The sequence below is a fragment of the Bombina bombina genome, chromosome 4 (genome assembly GCF_027579735.1).
Source record: "Bombina bombina isolate aBomBom1 chromosome 4, aBomBom1.pri, whole genome shotgun sequence".
Taxonomy (NCBI): domain Eukaryota; kingdom Metazoa; phylum Chordata; class Amphibia; order Anura; family Bombinatoridae; genus Bombina; species Bombina bombina.
The window spans coordinates 860,744,011-860,769,583 of NC_069502.1; the positions used below are offsets into that span (position 1 = coordinate 860,744,011).

The 25,573-nt window shown below is 39.7% G+C and overlaps 1 protein-coding gene across 1 annotated transcript in view; it reads right to left on the reverse strand.

The window, feature by feature from the left end:
- LOC128657999 (uncharacterized) overlaps positions 1-25,573 on the reverse strand; it is a 302,915-nt gene that overhangs the window by 244,386 nt on the left and 32,956 nt on the right. Inside the window, exons 4-5 of the mRNA XM_053712439.1 lie at positions 14,422-14,535; positions 14,137-14,241 (exon numbers count right to left, since the gene is read on the reverse strand). Of these exons, the coding sequence (XP_053568414.1) occupies positions 14,137-14,241; positions 14,422-14,535 (219 nt within the window). The remainder of the gene's footprint in view (positions 1-14,136; positions 14,242-14,421; positions 14,536-25,573) is intronic.

Sequence of the window (25,573 nt, forward strand, 5' to 3'; positions counted from 1 at the left end):
CAATCCTTCCTTAATTTGTCATGCTGTTTATCATCGAGGTGAGTTTCCTGTAGCATAGCTACATCTACATTAAGTCTGCGCATATGTGTCAAGATTGCTTTTCTTTTTATCGGTGAATTAATTCCTGCAACATTCCATGAGCAAAATTTAATTATCATATCTCTTTAATAATTGAGAGAAAAAAGAAGGGGGGTCGCTCCATAAGTGAGGGGGGGCGGGGTCCAGGGGAGGAGGGAAAAGAGATGATAGAGAGAGAAAAAAAAAAAAAGAAAAAAAAAAAGCCCAAATCACTATACTGACTTCTGAGTGATATGCATCTTCTTTACAGAAACATTTCAAAACACATTTATTAGAATCTACAGTTAGATCCCTAACAATCAACCATAGCCATAAATCCAAAATTAAAATTGACATTTCTCTTATAACCATTTCAATCTTTACAACAGATCATGGATATAGCCCTCTCTAACGAGGGTTGATCATTCAACATAATGTATTCTTATCAACCTAATTCATTCTGTGTAGCCTGGTTAGGTGAGCGTCTAGGGGGAGTTACAATGGATCTAAGATACTCTGTGACCTCTCCAGGAGAGTCAAAGAATTTAGGGCGTATTGGCGTAAGTAATTTCAATTTTGCTGGGTAGAGCAAATAGGCCTTGTGACCCTCTTTGTTGAGAGCCGTACATATTGGTGAAAATTCCCTACGGCGTTTTGATACTTCTACCGAGTAATCTTGAAACAAGGAGATTTTTACATTATTATACATTATAGCAGGCGTAAGACGATATGCTCTCAGAATGACTAATTTCGTCTGGAAGTGTAGGAATCTAACCATTACTTGGCGAGGGTAATTACCCCTCTCTACAGGCCTCTCGGGTCCAATTCTATGTGCTCTTTCAACACTTTGTTTGAAAGGGGCAGACTCCAAACCTAATAAGGTGGGGAGAGTGGTTTCCACAAAGGCAAGAAGCTCATTGTTCTTTATAGTTTCTGGTATACCTACCAAACGCAAATTGTTGCGTCTGGATCGGTTTTCAAGATCTTCTAGGCGCTGGTGTAATATAATGTTTTGAAGGTTCAAATCTTCCATTTTTTTTGCGTTTGTAACGGATGTATCCTCTAACTCAGAGACTCTCTCTTCTATTTCAAGCATTCTCACTGAGAACTGTTTAAGTTCCTCAGAGATGTTATCTACGCCTTTCTGGAGACTTTCTATTTTTGGTAGAAACAGTGAAGAGATTTGTTGAACTATGATATGAGTTTCACTCATGTTCACATTCATACCTGGCGAGGCTGGTTGGGCAGTGATTTGTGTTTCAGGGTTTTGTTTAGCCCTTCTATCACTTGTTTTACTTTTTGAGGCCATTTTAAATTACTCTAAATATTTATCCATACAGTTCGTTGGACATTCAATATAATATCAGCAATAGTTTAGAATATTTAAAAGAAGTTAAGAGTGTCTATGCTTCTATCAGATGCCTCAAAAATTATTTTATGATTTTTACTTTTTATTCCCTTGACTGATGGTGCAATGGAAGTGGAAAGTGAAGGACTGTGAGCAGTGCCTTAGTAATTGGAAAGAAGTGAGAGGGGAAGGATTAATAAATACAGGGGTGAGGTGATGTGATAAAAAAAAAAAAAAGTGGGTTATTAGCTGTGCTTGTGAAGGAGTGTAGGCGGTGCCTTAGTGCTTGTGCTAAAGTGAAAGGGGAAGGATCAATAAATACGGGGGTGAGGTGATGTGGGGAGAAAAAAAATATATATATAATCACACAAAAGTGAAATCAGTGAAGGATGACAGTCATGGTGGAGACAGGGAGATGAATATCAGATGATAAGTGATCTTACAGAGTTGTTTACTCCCTCTGAACTACAAAAAGGGAAACAATGGATCTAGTGCCCTTTTAATACAACTATGGGTATAGTGCCCCTTTAATACTTTAGATTTGACTCCAACTAGGGACTATTGTATCATTGATGACAGTATGAACACAATGTACCAATCCTTCTCTTAGCGAGTTATACCCAGCCTCAAGGGAATTTAGTTAAATGTGATAACAATTTAACCATACAGTTTGTTTTTAAATGACCAAATGCATGCATAGGAACAACCTTCACCCCAGTAGCAAAGAAGCTGAATCATACTGTGATATCCTAGGCATACAGGATTATAATCCAGAATATCACACCTGAAATGTAGTGGAACAGTTGCCTGGTAACCCCCAAAGAACCCAGAGTCAACAAAGAGGGTTAGAATTAATTTTCCACCTTAAGACTCAACATGCGACCCAGTCCAGTATAGCCCAGAGTACCCAGTTCACATTTGACCTTAGAAAAAGGTAAAAGTACCTGGCCCAGTTCAGGGAGATGAATGAACTGTACTGACGATCAGAGCCAGGAAGCAAAGGCTCCGGTTTCAACAGCGCACCAGAAGCTCCTCTTACAGCACCCTTGGGATGAAGGTAGAAAGCAGAGCAGGCCTGCCTCAACAATCAGACAAATCCAAGGCAAGAGTGAACCAGGCAGGGGGAAGATGCGGAGTCGTGACAGGTAAGCCCCCCCTCTCGCAGCACCGGTGGGAGGGGAGGGAGAGAGCACCGCTCCTGAGTATACAAGGCAGGGAAGAGCGGCAGTGCCGGAGGCCGTGGCAGGTGAGAGGGGAGAGACAGAACACCGCTCCTGGTCTCTAATGCAGACTCCAAAGCAGAGATATACAGTACCGCTCGTGAATTTCAATGCAGTTCCTAGGACAATTCTTATCGAGCCGCAAATAGGCAGCCACTCAACGCCGGGTGGCGAGTTCAACAACCAGGTGCGGATCCCATCTAAGGCAGAGGCCTACCAGGTAAATAAGAGACGCGGCAGTGCCGATGCGTGTCAAATAGATCCCCCCTCTTGTAGCAACGATGGAAGAGGAGGGACACAGCGTCACTCCTGAGTATGCCAAGCAGAGAAAAGATGCGGCAGCGCCGGAGGCCGCAACAGGTAAGCCCCCCTCTCGCAGCACCGGTGGGAGGGGAGGGACAGAGCACCGCTCCTGCTCTCTAATGTAGGCTCAGAAGTAGGTTCTGTTGGGCCGTATTTCAGCACAGGGAGCCACTCAGTGTGTTCGTTTAAGCCTGGCGTGCCACAAGTAGAAAGAGCTCCATACAAAGCAGTGTATAGACGTGGGAGTCTAATCCAGTGACAAACGTGCAAGCAGGTTGATTTTACCCAGGTGCTTCGCTCCTATGACTCTGGCAGAGGGAGGGTTAACCGGCTTCCCGGCTAGATTATATCTAGGTTTGTATCAGGGATCCGCCATAGGTATAGTTTTTTTTCTTTGCCATCAGCCGCCCTCCCAGAGCGTGGGTAACAAAGGGGAGAATAAGTCTCTGGTTTTAGGTGTTGCTCTAGCCCAGAAGTAGCAGGGGCAGATAGAGACTTACATAGATATAGTGCATAAGGAGAATCTCAGTCCTTCAAGCATTCAGTGCGATGTTCTGGCACTGCTGGAGTATCGGTAGCAGAATACTATTGCTGAGTGAGCCGCCTTAGGTCCAAGGTATTCGGCACAAGCTTTCTCTGCCAACAGCTCACTGGGAGTCAGAGAGCAAGCGTTTGCGTGACCTTCTGCTATTGCTCCTCCCCCGGAACTCCCAATAGGGATTTTTTTAAGGACTCCCTGACATCTTATAATTGCTGATCAAAAACACCCATAACAACCATTATGTAGATTATATAACAGCATAAAATAAAAGAATTTCTGTATTTCACAAATGAAACTCAAAGTAAAAAACATTTAAAACAAAAACATGCTATTGTATTGTTTCTAAAAACAATGATTTATTTATGACAAACCAAATGCCTTTAATGCAAATGTGTTCTTGCAAAGCTATTCCTTTGAAGGACCATAAGTTTCAAAAATATTTTAATCTATGATAAATTATTAACTGAAGGTTATATCTACAGATCAGTTAATACACCATGTATTTATCAGCTGCAGTTTCTCAAAATTATGACCATAAAAAAGATAAACCTTTAGATACACACACAGACCCATTTTCATTATGTTAATCTATTCCCCAGTGTTAAAGACGACCACTTATCATCCTGAAGGTCACCCTTATATTCCAAATCCTGGCCCGCCCTGCACTATAGCCAGTAAAGGAGACTGCAGTCTTCTTGCTGAAAGCCGGCTGAGAGTAGATCAACTTGTGAAAAGATAACTTGAGAGTGGTGGTGAACTCACAGGAACTAGGAATTGAGTCAGGGAATTCCTTGTGAGTCTGTGGTTGGGGAGAAGGCTTTGAATGCTTATATATCAGCCTCCAAACCACTTTCATTTGAAAGAGGGTGATACCCTGCAACAGCACTTAAAGTGCTGTTTACCCTGAGGTGTAGGGTTACTTTAATGGAACCACTATCAATGCCCCTTGTTTGCATTAGAGGGACAAGTGACCCCCTCATTTGAGGAGTCTGCCCTTTCAAATGAGGTTGCTGTAGCTTAGAAGAGGGGGAGAGGCTCCATTAGAGCCCATTCTTCTTCAGAGTAAAGTGCTTTTTGCAATTTATGGTCATTTCATGAGTAATGTATGTTACAGGGACAAAATACTATTATTTAAAAGTAATGCATACATTAGCAACAACCTGCAACAGCCCTTGAAAGTGCTGTTTACCTTGGGGTGCTCTAATGGAGCCCATACCCCCCCTTTGTGCTAGAGGGACAAGTGAACAATCATTTCAAAGATCAAAATCTCTCACATGTGGGATCACTGGTCCCTCTAGCACAAATGGAGGGGCAAGACCCCCCACTTCCTCTGGATAAACAGTACTTCAAGTTTGCTGCAAGTTATTTTTTTGAAAGAGATACTTATGCCATTTCAAATGAGGAGTCTCTTGTACCTGTAAGTGGTTTGGTGGCTGAGAAATTGGCTTTAAAGCCCTCCCCACAGCCAAAGACTAACAAGGAAATGCCTACATCTGCAGGGATTTTCTTGTTACCTGTGACATTATTGTGCACACATTTGATAACATCACAGACAAAAAAAATAAAAGAAGACTGTAAGACCTACTGTTATAAAAACATATTTATGAGGGAGAATGATAGTATCTGTGACTCTTGGATATCTTGGAGGGAAGAAAATGTCCCAAGGACAAGTTCTGCCCTTTAGATCTCTTATCCTGCTGCCAGAAAACCCCATTTTAACCAGTAACAGTGAAATAAAAGCGCCCCAAAAAAGGGCAAAGCCTGCCGCAGTCTACTAATAGAGACCATAGCATCTGAGGAAGACTTTAGCCACAAGGTCCAATTAGCCAACACCACTAAAGCAGCATTCTTAGCATTGAGATGAAACATATCAATAGCTGCATCACACAGAAAGCTTTTAGCAATCTTATTAAAGGAACATTATACACCAAAAATGTTATTGTTTAACAAGATAGATAATCCCTTACTACCCATTCACCAGTTTTGCATAACCATCATTGTTATATTAATATACTTTTTACCTCTTTTTACCTTGTGTCTAAGCGTTTGCAGACTGCCCCCTTATTTCAGTTCTTTTGACAGATGTGCATTTTAGGCAATTAGTGCTGACTCTTAAATAACGTCAATCTGACAATCTGAAACATTAAAGTTAAATTTGGACTTTACTATCCCTTTAAGTTTGGTCTGGTCCTAAATTATTTCAGCAGAGCCACTTGATCCAGAAACTTATATGAGGTTATCACACCATTTAGCAAAAAAGAAGAGGTCAACAGTAATTTTAAGAACTATGAGTATGGCTCCCTGCAGAAAAAAGTTAGTCTTTTCTAAAGGGGTACTCTCCCTCCAAGTTTTATATGGAAAAATAAAAGTTATTTTTTATTTTAAAATTACTGGCGACCTCTTCTTTTTTGCTTATTGGTATCCTTTGCCAGACAGCCACTAATTTGATGCTGCACTGCCATCCGGAGTGGAACAGATCCGACCACTGTGTTTGTATGGAATAAGGCCAACCGCTGTAAGCTATTGGAGCAATTGATACCTTTCATAATAGTACGCTGTCCCTTACTGGAGCCTGGATACCATTAAATACAGAGCACTCTGAGACCTACCGCAGATCGACCGCACACAGGGAATCCTGATACCGGTCCAGTGTTGTCACCGGGATCACATGAACACGGACGAACAAGGGTCCGGGAGCAGCAACCGTTTGTCGTGGTGAAAAGGAAAGACCGGTATCTTGAAGATTGTGATAACTGTATGACTTTGTGGCTATAGGGCAAATTAGTGAGTGTTTTGGTCAGACAATATAACTTAAGGACAGTGGAGATCACTCACAGTGGTTAACCCTAATAACACAAATTCATCTTTGTGCCCTTTGTGACAGCATGTATTCTTTCTTTCAATGTGTGAATAAAACACAATATTAAACAAAGGTTGTGCAATACTAAATAAATAATAAGGATTTTTCACTGTCCGGAGATAAATAGTGAGGCAGTTATCTAGAGTGTTTCTTTGGAGCCTCCTTTTGCTTTTTGAATTATCACACTATTTAGACATGGCTGGAGCCATACAGACAACACTTAAAGCAGGGTGAAATAATAACATGGAAACTGGAAGGATTGCCTATGGAAACCTTCCAATTTGTTATGCACAGGATTTTAAAAAACGTACTATCCTCTAGATTTTTAGTTGTTTACTTGGCCAGAGTAGAAATATTGCCATCTATCTTGGGAATGTTTTTCTATGCCTCTATAGGAGAATCTGCTTTGTTCAGTTCCTTCATCACTATTTCAGAAATGCCTTCTGGAAGAAGGAAGGAAATAGGCTGCTTAGGTGGGGTTTGCAAAATTTATCAAGTACCTTAGGATTGGCTTACTGAAGGATATTAACCTCCCCTACTTCAAAGGTGTACAGCACTTCCCTTAGCAGAGCGTGTATGTGCTCTATCCTTAAAGTGAATGTCAACTTTTAAGAATAATCCAAATGACAAACAGCCCTATACCTGGTGCCAGTGATTTAGGGGCAACTGCAAACACCCCACAAGTCACAAAAAACAGAGTCCACAGTACCCAGTCTTAAGAATAATCTTTGTCTTTTATTCCAGCATCATGGCACAAAACAGCAACCAGCAACATTTCGGGTTATTCACCCTTAGGCATGATTATTCACCCCTGATTAAGGGTGAATAACCCGAAACGTTACTGGTTGCTGTTTTGTGCCATGATGCTGGAATAAAAGACGAAGATTATTCTTAAGACTGGGTGCTATGGACTCTGTTTTTTCTCAACTTTCAAGAATGAGTGCCCGTTTTTTTAAATTTTTTTAAAAACAGGGGCACTTTCATTCATGAAAGTTTACATTTCACCGGTTTTGTTAAAATACTTACCTTTTCTTCTTGAAGCCGGAGAAGCGATTCCCCCTCCTGCCACTCGTCTCTTCTTACGTCAGCAATGACGAATATGGCATCTTCCAATCACAGCCTCCCCCCCAGGGGAATCATTGCCCGAGGCAACGCTGTGATTGAAGGAAGACGGATTCGTCATTGCTGACGTATGAAGTGACGAGCGGCAGGAGGGGGAATCGCTTCTTCGGCTTCAAGAAGAAAAGGTAAATATTTTAACAAAACGGGTGAAATGTAAACTTTCATGAATGAAAGTGCCCCTGTTTTTAAAAGTATTTTTTAAAAACCGGGCACTCATTCTTGAAAGTTGACATTCACTTTAAATTTAAAGACAGATCCTCTGCTGAAACAAACACACAGCCAGCCTGGGACTCAGGCACTGACCCCTCATCAGAGAAATGGTTAGCAGGGCATAGCTTCTATATTCACAATAGTCCAAAAGGTTGTGAGAATCAGCACATCTGAGAATAGTGCACGAGTGACAGAGGTATACTGCTCTACCCCAGTATAAATTAAAAGTCCAAGAAGTCACCGGCACTGTTGGGTTTGAAAAAACTTTTATTGGAAACACTAATAAAAAAGCAACGTTTCGGGGTATCACCCCTTAGTCATGCTATGTATGATATATATTTGACATTCACCTTTCAAACATTGTTTGGTGCCAAACATTTCAAAAAATGGTATAGGGCCCCCTCTACTGGTATAGAGATCATATAACATATTTAATTGCATATATATCCTTTAAAATACAATGTATATACAATTGTTGGATGATTGGCAACATGTTACATATTTACAAAAATTGCTGTAATGATACACTATAATTTTAATGTCACTTGTATTGAAAATAGCTCACTAGTTATATCACAAAAAATAGTTATTACATATAAAAATTAAACACATAGGTAAAATTGAGTTTTGGAGCTCCAATGTGCTAATATAATTACAGTAAATCATACCTATAAAAAGCAAGTGAGATCAAAATCTCTATTGAGACCCTTGGGGTTGATGGTTTCTAACTTATGATTCCACCACATCTCTTTTTGCTTAAGGAGTTTTTCTCTGTCACCACCATTTCTAGGTATTTAAATCTGTTCAATGATTTGCCACCTAAATTGGCTAATTCCGTGTCCCTGCTCTAGAAAATGTTTAGACAATGGGGCTTCTAAATTTTTTCTTCTTATGTTGGAGCGGTGTTGGCACAACCGCTCCCTAACCTTTTGGGTGGTCTCTCCTAAATAGAAAAGGGAACACGGGCATTTTATCAGATATATAACAAAAGAACTATCACAAGTAAAGTACCCATTGATGTTATATTTTTTACCACTGTGTGGATGGTAAATATTTGGTCCTTTAATAATAGAACTACAGCTCATACATCCCAAGCAAGGGAAACTACCATTTCTTTTACTCCCCATAAGGGTTTGTTGGTTGTTTTTTGCTGAGCCTATATCTGATTTGACCAAATGGTCACGAATATTTTTGACCCTCCTGAAAGCCATTAGGGGAGGTTCCCCGAACAACTTAATCTGTGGATTACATTCTCTAAGCACATGCCAGTTTTTCCTTATCGCTTGTGTGATGGCATTACTATGGGGACTGTATTGCGAAACAAAAATCAACCTATTCTCTTTATTAATTTTATCTTTCTTAAGAATAGGGTTTTTTATCTCCTCAAGTTTCTTATTGATGAGTTTCAATGGGTAGCCTCTCTCCAAAAATTTTTTGTCATCTCTTTAAGTCTTAGATTCTTATCCATATCACTACTCACTATTCTCTGTACCCTTAGTACTTGGCTCTTAGGTAATGAATCCACCAATCTTTTGGGATGAAAACTGTCATATTTAAACAGTGTATTCCTGTCTGTTTCTTTGTGGTATAAATCTAATTTCAATGTATTTATACCTTTTGACACCCTTGTGTCTAAAAAGGTAACAGACTCTTTGCTGTATGTAAGAGTAAATTGTAACCCTCTAACCGCCGAATTCATTAACAAACTGTTCCAGGGTTCCAATGTTGCCCCACCACACGCCAAACACATTATCGATATAGCGCCACCATATCGATCCGTGCTGCTTAAACAAACCATTCTCATATACTATTCGTTCTTCGAATTCATTCATATATAGGTTGGCATAAGATGGGGCAACATTGGAACCCATGGCAGTTCCCTTGACCTGCACAAACCACTCATCCTGGAATAGGAAAAAAATCCAATACAAGATTAGACCCAATAGCCTCTCAACAAACTGACATTGTGCATTTGTATATTTCCCACTCACCATGAGCGTTTTATTCACTATGGCTATGCCTGTCTCGTGCTTAATTGACGTATATAGGCTTTTCACGTCCATGGTGTATAGGAGATATCTATTAGATATAAATTCTGTGTGTCTGGCTTTCTCTAGGAAATGTCCAGTGTCTTCTATGTAGCTAGACATTTATACTACCAAAGGTTGTAATAATTTATCAATATACACAGAAATGTTAGTGCTGCGGAATCTGTTGGCGCTCTACAAATAACCGATAATAATAATAATTATATATGCTGAATTTATGCAGGAGACTATGGGTCTTTACAGGGGTCTCTTGGGATCTTTGTGAATCTTGGGGACAGTATAAAAAATTGGCACTCAAGGCTTTTCTATATACAAGTATTCAGCCAACTTCTTGTCTATGACTCCACATACAACAGAATGATTTAAAATACATTTGATCTCTTTTTGTATTTTTGGCAATGGATTAGTTGAAATCCTTCTGTATGTATGTGGATCATTTAATTGGTCTAATATCTCTTGGATGTAGTACTTTTTATCCATAATTATGGTGGCTCCGCCCTTATCTGCCCCTTTAAACACAATTTGCTCATTTTTTCCCCCAGCGATTGTAAGGCTAAATTGTCACCTTTAGAAAAGTTAGTGAACTTATTTTTTATCAACATCTGTTAAATTAAATTTTTTAGCTTTAACGTATAAACGTTTAACCTCATTCTCTACTAAGTCTATGAATGTATTGATACTGTGATTGGCAAGGCTAGGGTTAAATGTACTCTTTTTTTCTAAGACCCACATCTTGCAATGATAATATACTTTTATTTGACATACCAGCAATTTTAGATGTTACATCGTCAGTATCTTTACCAAACCAAACTTTGAGTTTGACGTTTCTGTATAGCCTCTGGAGATCTTTTGCTAGCTCGAAAAAGTATGTGTTCTGATATGGGCAGAAAGAAAGTCCCTTATTAAGAACATGTAATTCACCCGGTGTCGGTGTGAATTGCGATATATTTACCACTGTGTTCTGTGGGACAATCAATCAAGTCGTCACCGGCACTGTTGAGTTTTAAAAAACTTTTATTGGAAACACTAATAAAAAAAGCGACGTTTCGGGGTATCACCCCTTAGTCATGCTATGTATGATATCTATTTGACATTCACCTTTTAAACATTGTTTGGCGCCAAACATTTCAAAAAATGGTATAGGGCCCCCTCTACTGGTATAGAGATCATATAACATCTTTACTTGCATATATATCCTTTAAAATACAATATTCTATTCACAAGGCAGCCTGATAATTCACCCAAAAAAAGACCCTAGTGACATAAAACCTGGGCTTAAAGCAAAGCAGAATAAGGTGTAAGTCAAATTTGCCGTACCAATCTGCATTTGATATTTACAAGGGGGGGAGCAACTACTGATAGACATTAGCACTCCAAACAGCACGTCTGAATACCCCTAACCCATAAGAGAGCAGATATCAGGGATAGACGCCTTAAACCAGACAGATGCTCAGCATAATAGATGTATAACTATAGGGCATACACTGGGACAACATTGCAGCACAATGTTTAGGAGCCTATAGTAGTAACTTTGGATGCAGGCCTGCACGTTCTTCACTGCGTCTTGATATGTGTTTAAGGTTAGAAATCAATAGCACATAACAGACAGAATGTGTATCGATTCTGCATACAGCAGTAACAAATGAATGCATTCTATAACCTGCAATATCTGCGGAGCCAGATTCAAAACTTGCTCCATATTTAGCATTCACCGTTTTCAACGCATATCGACTCCTGTGTCTTCCTTGGCGCAAGCTGGGGATTAAGCAAGGCACAGGATCCCAGGAACAATCTTCAGGACCTTAACCCTTGCAGATAAATTCACATGTTGCCTGGGGGGGCTGTAAGATATCCATAGAGGGAGAAGGTTCTCATTTCTTGTCTAAACTCCTTTCGACCCCTCTGTCCATAATGGGTCTCAGATAAATTAGAGAACCCCTGTCAATCTACTTTCTCCAAAAAATCTCTAAGCACTATGAGGCAAAATGTTTACTGAGGTTAAGTGACAGGGTTTGTTTCTGGAATTTCTAGGTGTGTTGTGCCTGCCAGGGACTTACATCCCACAAGTGATAGATCTTAGACTCTCACCATCTTAAGAAAAATAATGAATATAAAAACAATTAATTATAATCAGATAAATGTAAGGAAAAATTTGCTGATGCCAAATTGCAAAAGCAGAAATATTAATTCTATGCGCAAAAATAAACAACAAGGGTAAATTCTACAAAATCGAAGAAAGACACGAAGGGAGAGATTTATAAATATGAAATACATTAATAAATAGATTTACTTAAAGACAATAAATTGCTAAGAAGGCACAGGAATGTTAGCAGTTGAGTTGCCAGAGGGCAACTAAACACTCTGGGAACTGTGCCACCCCCCCTTTATGTGGTGTCTATAGATGAGGGTGAGGGGCATAATGTGTATGAAGCTTTGCAATACAGAAGATACTGTGAGCATGCCATAGTCTTCAGAGGGTTAGCTTACCTTTGGGGTGAAATTGTTTGGCACACAAAATAAAAATCTAAACTCACCAAAAAGCATTGCACCACCACCCAGCCATTTCCACAGATTGTCCTAAATAAAACCGAACTGACTAGTGATGGCCACAGAACGCTTGACTCCACCCCTGGGCTACTCATCAATACACTGTGAACACGAGCTGTCATGCTGGTGCTAGGAACTACGTAAGATGGGTTGGGATCCCAATAAATGTGTCATGCCAGGGCCCTTCATATGTTAATGGTGGCCCTGGTTTATATATATATATATATATATATATATATATATATATACACACACATATACACATATATATATATATACATACATACACACACACACACATATATACACACACAGTGTATATCAGCAGAGGAAGCACAAGACCTAAATACACCACTGCCTTATAAACATTACATGCAAACTGATGTTACTACTGAACTTGTTCGTAATTATTAATCACTTAATAATCGCCTGTCTGTGTGATTTAACATTTTAAAAGAAAAAATCTCTAAAAGGAAAACTAAACACAGTAGAATTGCATCAACAAATACATAATACATTGTGTGCTCTATGTGAATCATTTTGATGTCAGTGTTCTTTTAACCTCTTCCAGACGTTAGGACGTTCCATGCCGCCCTAACTGCGCTGGGCTTTAGCGCCATTAGGACAGCATGGAACGTCCTAGCCGTTTGGCTGTACTGAAGCCAATGCCGCTTACAGATTGAGATTGCGGCATGAAGGGCGTGCCTAGCGTCATAGGGACGCCCCCCTGACCCGATTCCATCATTGAAATCTCGATCGCGTGATTTCAATTTTTTTACATTGAAACGTTGTACCGATGAAGACAATTTTGACCTGACACGAAAAGGGTTAAACGGACAGTAAACACCTCAGGATTTTTATTTAAAATGTTTTAGTTATGCATAACGAACCAACTGTGCAATATATTTTCATTATTTATTTTGCCCCCCCTTTTCGTGTAATTTAGATCTGAAAATTGAGCAATTTCTAATTCTCAGAACTTGAAATGATCTACTGATTTATCAAGGCTAACTCTGCTACATATCTGTCCCTAATTGGCTTTAACTGATAACAACTGCAAAACAATTCACTTTATATTGACTTAAAAAAGTGACTATCATATGTGTATAGCGCCTTGAGACCCTCACGGGTGATTAGTTTGCGCTCTATAAGTACCCAATAGATAGAGAGATAGATACTAAAGCCATGATTGGCTCCACCATATAATGCAAATTGTGGGTGGTGTTTGCCTTTTGAAAACTAATTGCAGTAAAAAGGATGTTAATGTGGCTATGTTATTCTATAGCAACACCACAGAATTGTAATTACATGGCGTTTACTGTCCCATGAGCAATGCACTAATATCTGTCTGCTGTGTAACAATCTGATAAATATAACTGTTATTTACATGAAACAAAAGGTCACAGAAGGTTTCCTTTACTTAAAGGGACAGTCAAATCACATAGGGCATGTCATTTTAAACAACTTTCCAATTTACTTTTATCAACAATTTTGCTTTGTTCTTTTGGTATTCTAGTTGAAAGCAAACCTAGGAAGGCTCATATGATAATTTTTAAGCCCTTGAAGGCCGCCTCTTTTTTATTAGCTTTTCATGAGCTAGTTCATGTCAGCCATATGGATAACATTGTAATCACGCCCGTGGCTAGTGGCAGACACTGAACTAATTGGCTAAAATGCAAGTCAATAGATAATAACTAAAAGTCATGTGATTAGGGGTGGTCAGAAGATGCTTAGATACAAGTTAGTCACAGAAGTAAAAAGTGTATTAATATAACTGTGTTGGTTATGCAAAACTGGGGAATGGGTAATAAAGGGATTATCTATCTTTTTAAACAACAAAAATTCTGGTGTTGACTGTCCCTTTAATTAGTGCTAATCACCTGTAGCCGTATTTATAGGAACTTCCTCCTCTTCAGTCTTCACCTGATCACACGTATACAGATCTTCTGTTATCTCAACTTTCACTATATCAGCAGTATCTGCATCTGTACAAAAAAAAGCAGATTTTATATCCTATCATCTAGTTTTTATAACTTTACCATAAAACAGTTTGTGTATTTCCCAGTCAGACAATAGCACCAAACACTGATCAGAGTCCCTCATACAACATATGTGCACACTCCTGTAACCAGCATCAATGAGACACAATATACGTAGACACTCACCTGTAGCCGTATTTATAGGAAATTCATCCTCCTCAGTCTTCACCTGATCACACACATACGGTTCTCCTCTGTTGTCTACCGCTAAGCCCTCTGTAGGTGTCACATCCATACGCACTGTACAGTGAGAATATAGAAATTACTTGTAAGATTTTGTCTCATTACTTATATATAAATAAAATTATACAGACACCCACAAGTGACCATGGGCACATGAAATAATTGTCACTGATGACATATTTCAAAATAAAAAATGTGATTACAAAATGAAAATTTAAAATGACTGCCCTGAGGGCAAATGGGATTGTAAATTCTGTATTGTATAATGTTACCAAGGAAGGTAGGAGTTGCAACACTAACAATACGTCCAGCAAGCTCCCAACCTCCCCTGGCTGTTGTGTGTATTGAGAGCAGATGGGATTAACAGGAATCTGCAGCCAGGAAATGTAAAAGTGAAATGGAAGTAGGCTCTCCTCTGACCATCAGGCTGGAAATCGGTCATAATTCCACAATTTTAGGAATTAAGAGACGTCTAGTCAACAATAAACTTTCATGATTCAGATACGGCCTATAATTTTAAACAACTTTCCAATTTACTTTAATTATCAATTTTGATTTGTTATGTAGGTATTCTTAGTTAAAAGCTAAACCTTGGTAGGCTCATTTGCTAATTTCTTAGCCCTTGAAGGCCGCCTCTTATCTGAATTCATGTTGGCAGTTTTTCACAACTAGAGGGCATTAGTACATGTGTGCTATATAGATATCATTGTGCTCACATATGTGGAGTTACCTAGGAGTCAGCACTGATTGGCTAAAATGCAAGTCTGTCAAAAGAACTAGAATAAGGGGACAGTTTGCAGAGGCTTAGATACACGGTAATCACAGAGGTAAAACATATATTAATATAACAGTGTTGGTTATGCAAAACTGGGGAATGGGTAATAAAGGGATTATTTATCTTTTTAAACAATAACATTTTTGGTGTAGCAATAAAGGACTTGTAACTCATGTACATAAGACAAGACATAGTTACACACTCATCTGTAACCCGTGCACCTCAGGCAAGACATAGTTACACACTCATCTGTAAGTCACGTACCTCAGACAGGACAGAGTTGCACACTTATCTATAACCTGTGTACATCAGACAAGACATAATTGCACACTCATTTGTAACATCATACAAGACATAGTTACACACTCATCTGTATCCCATGTACCTCATACAAGACATAGTTACACACTAACAGTAACCTGTGTACCTCAGACAAGAGATATTAGCACACTCCTCTGTAACCCATGTACCTCAGACAAGACACAGTTGCACACTCATCTGTAACACATGTACCTCAGACAAGTTGCACAATCCTCTGTAACCCATGTACCTCAGACAAGACACAGTTGCACACTCATCTGTAACACATGTACCTCAGACAAGTTGCACACTCATCTGTAACCCATGTACCGCAGACAGTTGCACACTCATCTGTAACCGGTATACCTCAGACAAAATATAGTTGCACACTCATATGTAACCCATGTACCTCAGACAAAACATAATTGCACACTTATCTGTAACTCATGTACATCAGACAAGACACAGTTGTACACTCATCTGTAACCCGTGTACCTCAGACAAGACACAGTTGCACACTCATCAGGCTCCCATACAGGGTAGAGTGAGCACTAGATCAGCACAGAAGCCCCCTTTAGCCCAGGGTCTGGACACAGACGCCTCAGTAGGGGGAGGGGCAAAAAGAAAGAACATATTGAAAAAGAACAAACCATAATTTACAATTTAAACTCACGCCCACTGACGAATTGAAAGTACTTAATAGGGGCCTTACATTCGTCCCTAAACCTAGGTGTGATTTATTTGACTTATACTTATATGTAGACATGGGGAGGTTTCAGAGACAGTTAAAGTTAAAAGATTTCTTTAAAGACAAGGGGAATTACACCTCTAAACCCTTTAAGCCTCTGAGCACCTTTGAACCCACCAATACGCACACATCTATCAAAACGTTCCATCATATTTGTACTTCATCCCTCACCGAATTACACAAAGCTATTCCCCCCAGTAGAGATAACTTGAGTAAGGCCGAAAGACAGGCCATCAAAAACCTCTCTACAGATAGAGATATAGTGATCAGGCCGGCAGACAAGGGGGGTGCCACAGTTATAATGGACTATATCCAGTATAAAAGTGAGGCATTAAGACAACTGCATGATGAAAATACTTACCTTAAATTAACAACTAATCCCACTAGGGTATTCAAAAACCAAATTGACGATGTTCTAAATTTGGCCCACCTAGCACGTGTGATTGATGATGATACTTTTGGATACTTGATGGTGGACCACCCAGTTTGCCCTATTTTGTACCTGTTACCCAAAATTCACAAATCTTTAGAGAAGCTCCCCGGTAGACCCATTGTGTCAGCCAGGGGGTGCCTCCTACAGCCCCTAGCGGAATTTATTGATTTCTATCTGCAGCCAGTGGTACAAAGTACCTTATCATATTTGAAAGACTCATTCGAACTTATCAATTTGTTGAAAACCCTTGACATACAACATAATGAGATCCTAGTAACCATGGATGTGGTGAGTTTGTACACCGTTATACCTCACACGCATGGTATTGAAATGGTTAGACAAATACTAGTTGATAATGCTCACTATACTGGACCACCAGTAGAATTTTTGTTACAACTTATGGAGTTCTGCCTGGAGAAAATTTTTTTCGATTTGAAAATGATTATTATCTACAATGCATGGGGACAGCAATGGGGTCAAACATGGCCTCATCCTACGCCAACATTTACATGGCAATGTATGAACAACAAAATATCTTCTCCAGACAGGAATCCATTAAATTCTATTGTCGTTACATAGACAACATCTTTTTGATTTGGAGTGGCTCCTCTGAGGCGCTAGTGGAATGGGTCAATGTCCTAAACGGCCTTGAGTCTACAATTAGATTTAAAATGGAACACAATACAGATAAAGTCCATTTTCTTGATCTAGAAATTTTTAAGGTTGACACCACACAGGGATATAGACTGCACACAACATTATTTCAGAAAGCCACTGACAAGAATTCCAATTTTTCATTATAGTAGCTTTCATCCCAGGTTTCAAAAAGATGGGGCCAGCTCCTCACAGCTCCTGCGGGTCGTCCGCAACAATACTGACGACTCCCGTAAAAATACACAATTATGTGAGATGGCTCAGAGATTCCTACAGAGGGGGTACCCAATGTCCCTAATTGACCAACAATGCCTGAAGACTAATGAGTGGACACAGGACACACTCACAACAAGGAAAACACCTGAACAAATGTTGCAACGGTTGAACTTTGTGACCCCTACACTCCGGGGTCAGAATTTGTGGCTAACACCATCAAGAAAAACTGGATGGTGATCTCGAAGGATACAAGCCTTCCTTTTTGTGAGTCTCCGGTTCCACGAATGGTGTATAAGAGAGCAAGCAACTTTAGGGATCTCTTGGTTCTAAATGACCCAACACACTGCTATGAGAAGCATTACCTAAGGGCAAACCAGGGTGCTTTCGATGTGGAAATTGCGTGACTTGTAATAGTCTAATAACTGGCAACACATTTCATCATCCACACACCAATAAGAGTTTTTCTATTAAACACAGATTAACCTGCACCTCAGAGTTTGTCATATATGCCATCATTTGCCCATGCTCTCTATATTACATCGGAAAGACAGGGACAACGTTCAGAGAACAGTTGGCATAAGACAGCCATACATCAGGCTTTGGACAAAGGTCGCTCAGAACAGCCAGTTGCCTGGCAGTTTTTGACTGCGGGTCACCCTGTATCCTCCTCGAGGACCAAGCTTATCGACTATGTACCTCGCCTAAGACGAGGAGGCAATAGAGGACTGACATTGTTACGAATGGAAGCTTGGTGGATATTCAATCTGGACACTGTTACCCCCCGTGGTCTCAATACTAACATTGACTTTGGCTGTTGCTATAGGGTATAATCAGTAATTTCTAGGAGTCGTCAGCTTATTTTTTCCTATTCTGATCAATATAATGTTTGGACACAGTGCGCCCTTCCCATGATATGTGTACCTAAGTTGCTTTAGATTTAGAAGTATATGCTTCATGTTCCTCTGGAGTTACCTTGATACCATGTTGGTATAGAGGGTAACCCAGATCACTATATTTACAGCATTATTAATAGCTGCATTATGATGTCCTTAGGATATTTTCATTCAAAGTTTGATATAAGGTTTATACTTGTTTTTGTATGTTCACTTGTTTGGGTGATCACCTATTGTATTTGAGTGACACTCATCTGACAGCGGAACTATGCCCACATGCCCTCTACACCTTTGTGTACTACAGCTGGGCACATGCTGTTTACATGCGTCTCCATGACAACGGGCAGCTTCCATCTGTTGTCTAATAGATGCGGTCTGATGATGTCATCCGCAATCGCCCAGGTCGTTTGTGGTTGACACAGGTGTTACTAACAAGAGGGGTGTGCATTGTTCCAGCTGTCTGATTGGTGGAGGCTGGTATAAAGGGGAGGGTCTTGGGTGTGCACTGTATGTCTGTTTGGCTTCCATTGAGAAAGGCTCCTGTGAGAGCCGAAACTTTTGGAATGTAGCCTTTTCTTGCTAATTAAAGGCGTTTGATTAAATCCTGTGTTTGCCTGCTCTGTGGATGTCCAGTGGAATGCGGTTGCCAACCGTGGGTATTATCCAATAATCATGTATACATTAATAATTGCGGAGCACCAGGTGATTGATCTGCTGGCGAGTGCCGTTTCCCTGCATCATATATATATACATATATATATATATACATACATACATACACACACACACACATACACAGTATATATATATATATATATATATATATATACACACACACACACACAGTAATAATTGTATTAATATTAGACTTTTAATGAATTTAATTAATGTGAAATGAAAAACTACACGCAAATAAAATAAATAACCGCACTTTTATTGAAAGTAACTCACAAACATTAGACAGAAAATAACTTAATAAACCAATATAAATAAAAATCTGTTAAATCTGTTTCTGTTATATAGGACTGAATGAAGAATAATATATTGTTTTTATTAAATAGTGCTAAAGAAATGGGCCGGCTCCTATGCTAACGTCCCTGCTTTTCATCAAAATATACCAAGAGAACGAAGAAAAACTTAAAGAAGTAAATTAGAAAGTTGTTTAAAATCACTGCTCTATCTGAATTATGAAAGAAACATTTTGGGTTACAAATCGCATTAAAAAAAACTCTGTATCAGACTCTTCTAAGTTTGCTATTGATATTTATTTGTTCAAAGCTCATCTTTTACTGACAGTTCTCTGTATAAGGCTCTCCTGTTACTAGCAGCTCTCTGTATAAAGCTCTTATGTTACTAACATCTCTCTGTATAAGGCTCTTTAGTTACTGACAGCTCTCTGTATAAAGCTCTCCTGTTACAGACATCTCTCTGTATAAAGCTCTCCTGTTACGAACATCTCTCTTTATAAGGCTCTTCAGTTACTGACAGCTCTCTGTATAAGGCTCTTCAGTTACTGACAGCTCTCTGTATAAGGCTCTCCTGTTACTAACATCTCTCGGTATAAGACTCCTCTGTTACTAACATCTCTCTGTATAAGGCTATCCTGTTACTAACATCTCTCTGTATAAGGCTATCCTGTTACTAACATCTCTCTTTATAAGGCTCTTCAGTTACTGACAGCTCTCTGTATAAGGCTCTTCAGTTACTGACAGCTCTCTGTATAAGACTCTTCAGTTACTGACATCTCTCTGTATAAAGCTCTCCTGTTACTAACATCTCTCTGTATAAGGCTCTTCTGTTACTGACAGTTCTCTGTATAAGGCTCTTCTGTTACTGACCGCTCTCTGTATAAAAAGACTTCTGTTACTGACAGCTCTCTGTATAAGACTCTTCTGTTACTGTAATCTCTCTGTATAAGGCACATCTGTTACTGACAGCACTTTGTATAAGGCTCTTCTGATACTGGCTGCTCTCTGTTTAAAGCACTTATGTTACTGTCTTCGCACTGTATAAAACACTTCTGTAAATTACAGCTCTCTGTATAAAGCTCTTCTGTGAATGAGAGCTCTCTGTATAATGCACTTCTGCTTATTACAGCTCTCTCTATTAATAGGGCACCTTAGTGTCTTATACAGAGAGCTGTCATTCACAGTACACATAGCTGTAATTCACAGAAGTGCCTTATACAGAGAGCAGCCAGTAACATAAGTACCTTATATAGAGAGAAGCCAGTAACAGAAGTTCCTTATACAGGGAGCAGACAGTAACAGAAGAGCCTTATACAACAAAGTGGTGTCAGTAACAAATGTGCCTTATACAGAGAGCTTATAGTAACAGAAGAACATTATACAGAGAGATGTTATTAGTAACATAAGTGCATTATTCAGAGAGCTGTCAGTCACATGAGTGCCCTATATAAAAGAGAGACCTGTAATAAGCAGCAGTGCATTATACAGAGAGCTGTCATTCACAGAAGAGCCTTATACAAAGAGCTGTCATTCACAGAAGATGCTTATACAGAGCTGTAATTTACAGAAGTGTTTTAAACAGAATGACAGCTCTCTGTTTAAGGCATGTGAATGACAGCTCTCTCTGTTTAAGGCACTTATGTAAATGACAGCTCTCTGTTTAAGGCACTTATGTAAATGACAGCTCTCTGTTTAAGGCACTTATGTGAATGACAGCTGTCTGTTTAAGGCACTTATGTGAATGACAGCTGTCTGTTTAAGGCACTTATGTGAATGACAGCTGTCTGTTTAAGGCACTTATGTGAATGACAGCTCTCTTTTTTTTCCAATTATTTATTTATTTGAAGCTGCCGAAAAAGGCTCTCAAAATTGTACAACAAAAAACTAAGGAACAACACCACGCAGGGTGTAAACATATACATGTCATGGAAAAAACAGATTTAGACAATATCATGTACAAAATAAAATAATAAAAATATATATCAGCACAACATCGCTATTCCATCCATTTTAACATGGGAATGTTATCCTGAAAGTTATCCCATCCTTAGGCCCCGGCAGCTCATTTTATTGACAGAACAAAATGATCATCCAAACAAGACATAAAACAAAACATAAAACAAAACTATGATGGGGGGGGAGAGAGAAGAGAAAGAGAGAGAAAAAACCCCAAAAAAAAACCACACGGGCTCTCATGGTTCTGACACTCCCGCTCACAACCATACACCACTAGTGGTCCCCTCTAACCAGAACTTGACTACCTTTGCCAGTTCCCTGCAGGACTTCTCCAATCCCTTCTAATGTAACTACCTATAACTCCTAACCCAGTCTACCGGAAAATCACCTAATAATACTAGATCACAGAAACATTGAGAACTTAGGAATGGATATAGTATTGTTTTTTGTACATCTTCCGGATATGTCTTAATTATGGGTAGCCAACCCAGAAGAAACTTTCTAATTTCTTTTTCATTTGCCTCCCTGAGATGGAAAGATTAAAAAATAATTTGCATCTGGATTTCTTTAGTAAAAACTGAAAAGCCGGGCATTTTTTTAGCTTTCCAGTTTTTCAGTATTAGTTGTCTAACAAGTAAGATAATTGTGTTTAAAATCTTACTTTGTGGTTCTGCCGCTAGTTTGGACCGTACAAAGAAAAAAATTTCTTCCGTATCAATATAAATATTTGTTCGATAGATTCTATTTATCCAAAAAGTAACCCTATTCCAAAATTGTCCGATCCAAGGACATTGCCAAAACATATGCAAGATATCTGCATTCATATAGACACATTGCGGACAAAAGAAATCCTGACCAGTATACATTTTTGCCATTTTCTGAGGAGTACAATAAAAGTTGTTAATAAGTTTCATATGACTCTCTTTCCAGCTTATGGGGATACGGCATTTATTTAATGCTTTGCAGCTATCTCTTAATGTGTCCTGATCTATGTTTGGGATCAAAGATCTCCATCTTGCGCTAGATTTTTCCAATAGAGATTTGCTTTGTTTGGCGAGCATAATGCTATATAGTAATTATATTGAGGGAACCTTAACACGAGAAATAACCATAACAGAATTTAGCTCCGACCATGCAGTCATCTCACTGCCAATCCAACCCCTTGATGAAATAAAGTGATGCATTTGCAGGTAGAAATATAGGTCTTTGCTTGATAGATCGAACTGGGATTTCAAGTTATCAAAATATATAATTTCTCGCTCCTCTGTAAGGAATTGATGAACCGACTTAAGATCTTTATTATACCATTCTCTGAATATCTTCTGGTTGTTTCCCGGGGGAAATTCGGGGTTCCCCATCAGGGGTAGATACTCGGAGAAGGTATAGTCTACGTCTATTAAAATACACAATTTTTGCCAAGCAAGAATTATGTTTTTTTTTTTAAAGGCAAATCTTTATTTAAGTTCAAACAAACATAAAAGGGTCACAAACAGCAGCAAGAAGTCAGTCCGGCTTAATAAGATCATAAGAACATGTGGTACAATCACAGTCCAAGGTTTCACGGAGTTGGTTGATGGTGTATCCAAGGGGCCGACTTCTACCCTTGCCGGTTCTGTATGTGGGTTTTAGCCTTATTTTCTCTTTTTTACAAGTATATAACTGAACAATAAGCGTAGAGCAGACCAGTAATACATCTGTACAATCAAGGTAGTAAAATAAACATATAATAATAATATTAGTACTAACAGTAGTACTAAAAGTTAGGGAATGAGGGATGAAGGAGAGGAGGGGGGGGGAGGAGAGGAGGAGGGAGGAAGGAAGGGGCAAGGTCAAGGATGCTCGTGTGTGTCATTCATATAAGGGAGAGGAAGATTCTGGTGGATAACTCAGGTTTATCCTCCAGTCTTCTCTAAGTCCAATCAACCGATTGGATTTCCTGTCCATGTCAACAGCATTAAGTCGTGTACATCTGGTTGGCCCACTTTAAGGTAATGGAACCTTTCCAGTTGGAGATGCGTGGAGACTAATGATCGCCACTCTGGGAGAGTGGGGATAGAGTTGGTTTTCCATTTTTGGGGGATGAGGGCTTTAGCTCCATTCAACATGATCGTAAGGAGGGCTCTGTCATGTGTGGAAGAGAGTTTTGGTAAGTCATGGTAGAGTAGCGTCAAAGGAGTGGGGTGGATCGTTGTGTCTAGTTTTTGGTTGATCTCGGCAAAGATCTCTTTCCAAAAGTCTCCTAGTTTGGGGCAGTCCCACCATATGTGTACCATCGAGCCTATTTGGCCGCATCCCCTCCAGCACTTATCAGTTGAATTGGGGTATATTCTTTTGAGTCTTTGGGGGGTTAGGTACCATCTACTCAAGAATTTGTATTGTGTTTCCTGGGATTTGGCGGATACCGAGCACCTTTTGGTGGCTTCGAATATTTTGGTCCAGTCTTCAGGATCTAGTTCGACCCCGAGTTCGCCTTGCCAGCTTCTCACATACGTAGGTAGGTTTCTAGTATCGCTTTTTTGCAGCATGGTATATAGTATGGAGATAAGGTGTTTTGGTAGACAGTTTTGTGTACATAGGGTTTCAAATGGTGTAAGTGGCCGGAGGAGCGAGGATCTGTGTCTGTGTGTGGTGACGTAATGGTACAGTTGAGCACAGTGGTACCAGGATGAAAAGGTGTCCGGGAGCCATTCTGCAAGCTCTTTTTGGGTTTTGAGGTTGGATTGATTCAGGGCATTAGATATTGCTAGTTTGCTGAGAGGTGGGTTGTCTCCCATGTTCCCCGCTATGGCTTGGAAGCCTAAGGAGGGGTTGTTAGGGACCGAGACCAAAGGTGAGGTAGGAGTAGTGATGGTGCTCTGCGTAGCAGTAATACCATCCCAAGTGGAAAGAGTCTCTTTCAGTAGTGGGTATCGTGATATTTGGGGTGGGCGAAGTCTTTGTGGGGACCACAACAAGGAGCCCATGTTGTGACAGTTGAGTATATCAGTGTCCAATTTTATCCATGCCTTGTGTGCCAGGTTCTGGCACCACTCGGCGGCTCGTTGTAGAGTAATAGCCTGTCTGTAAAGAAGTAGGTTAGGTAGACTCACCCCTCCCATTGATCTCGGTTTGTATATCGTAGTCCTATTAATTCTAGGTTTAATATCTTGCCAGGTATATTTTTCAATGGCTTGTTGTATATGCTGGATGTATGGGGTGGATGGGGGAATCGGGATAGTTTGTAGTAAGTATAGTACTCTAGGTAGTACATTCATCTTAATTATGTTAATACGACCTAGCCAGGAGATGTGTTTTTTTTTTCCAACTAGATAGATCTGTTATGATTTTTTCTTTAAGTGTTTTGTAGTTGATCTCTACTAGATCCGTTGGGGTCCGGGTGATGATAATGCCTAAGTAGCGAATCTCTTTCTCAACAATTTTTATGGGGCAGTGGCTCTTAATAGCGGAAAAGGTCATTTCGGGTTCACTAATGTTAAGGAGTTCAGATTTGCTGAGATTTAAGTGGAAGTTAGATACTAGGCCATATTGGTCGAATTCTTTTAGAGCTTCAGGTAGCGAATGTGCGGTATCCGTTAAGATAAGTAGGACGTCATCCGCATACATGGCCAGTTTGTAAGTTGTAGATTGGATTTGGAGGCCTTTAATGTTGGAGTTGTTTCTAATTCTACAGGCTAAAGGTTCCATTGTGATAGCGAATAGAATCGGAGATAGCGGGCAGCCCTGCCTGGTACCGTTAGATATTTTAAAAGGGTCTGACAGAACACCATTAACATACACTCTAGCTCTAGGGGAAGAGTACAAGGACATTATCATATTTAGAAATTTTGGGCCAATGTTCATTTTAGCCAGTGTGGAAAGCATGAAAGACCAACTGACGCGGTCGAATGCCTTCTCGGCATCTGTAGAGAGAAGGGACATGGGAACGTGGGTGTTATGTGCGTGGGTAAGAAGTTGTATCACTTTAAGTGTGTTATCCCTCGCTTCTCTATTCGGTATAAAGCCAACTTGATCAGTGGAGATGAGTTGGGGAAGAAATGTATTAAGTCTGTTCGCAAGCAATTTAGCAAGAAGTTTTATATCCGAATTAAGCAGAGAGATTGGGCGGAAGTTTTCGGGTTTAGTAGGGGATTTACCCGGTTTCGGGAGCACAAC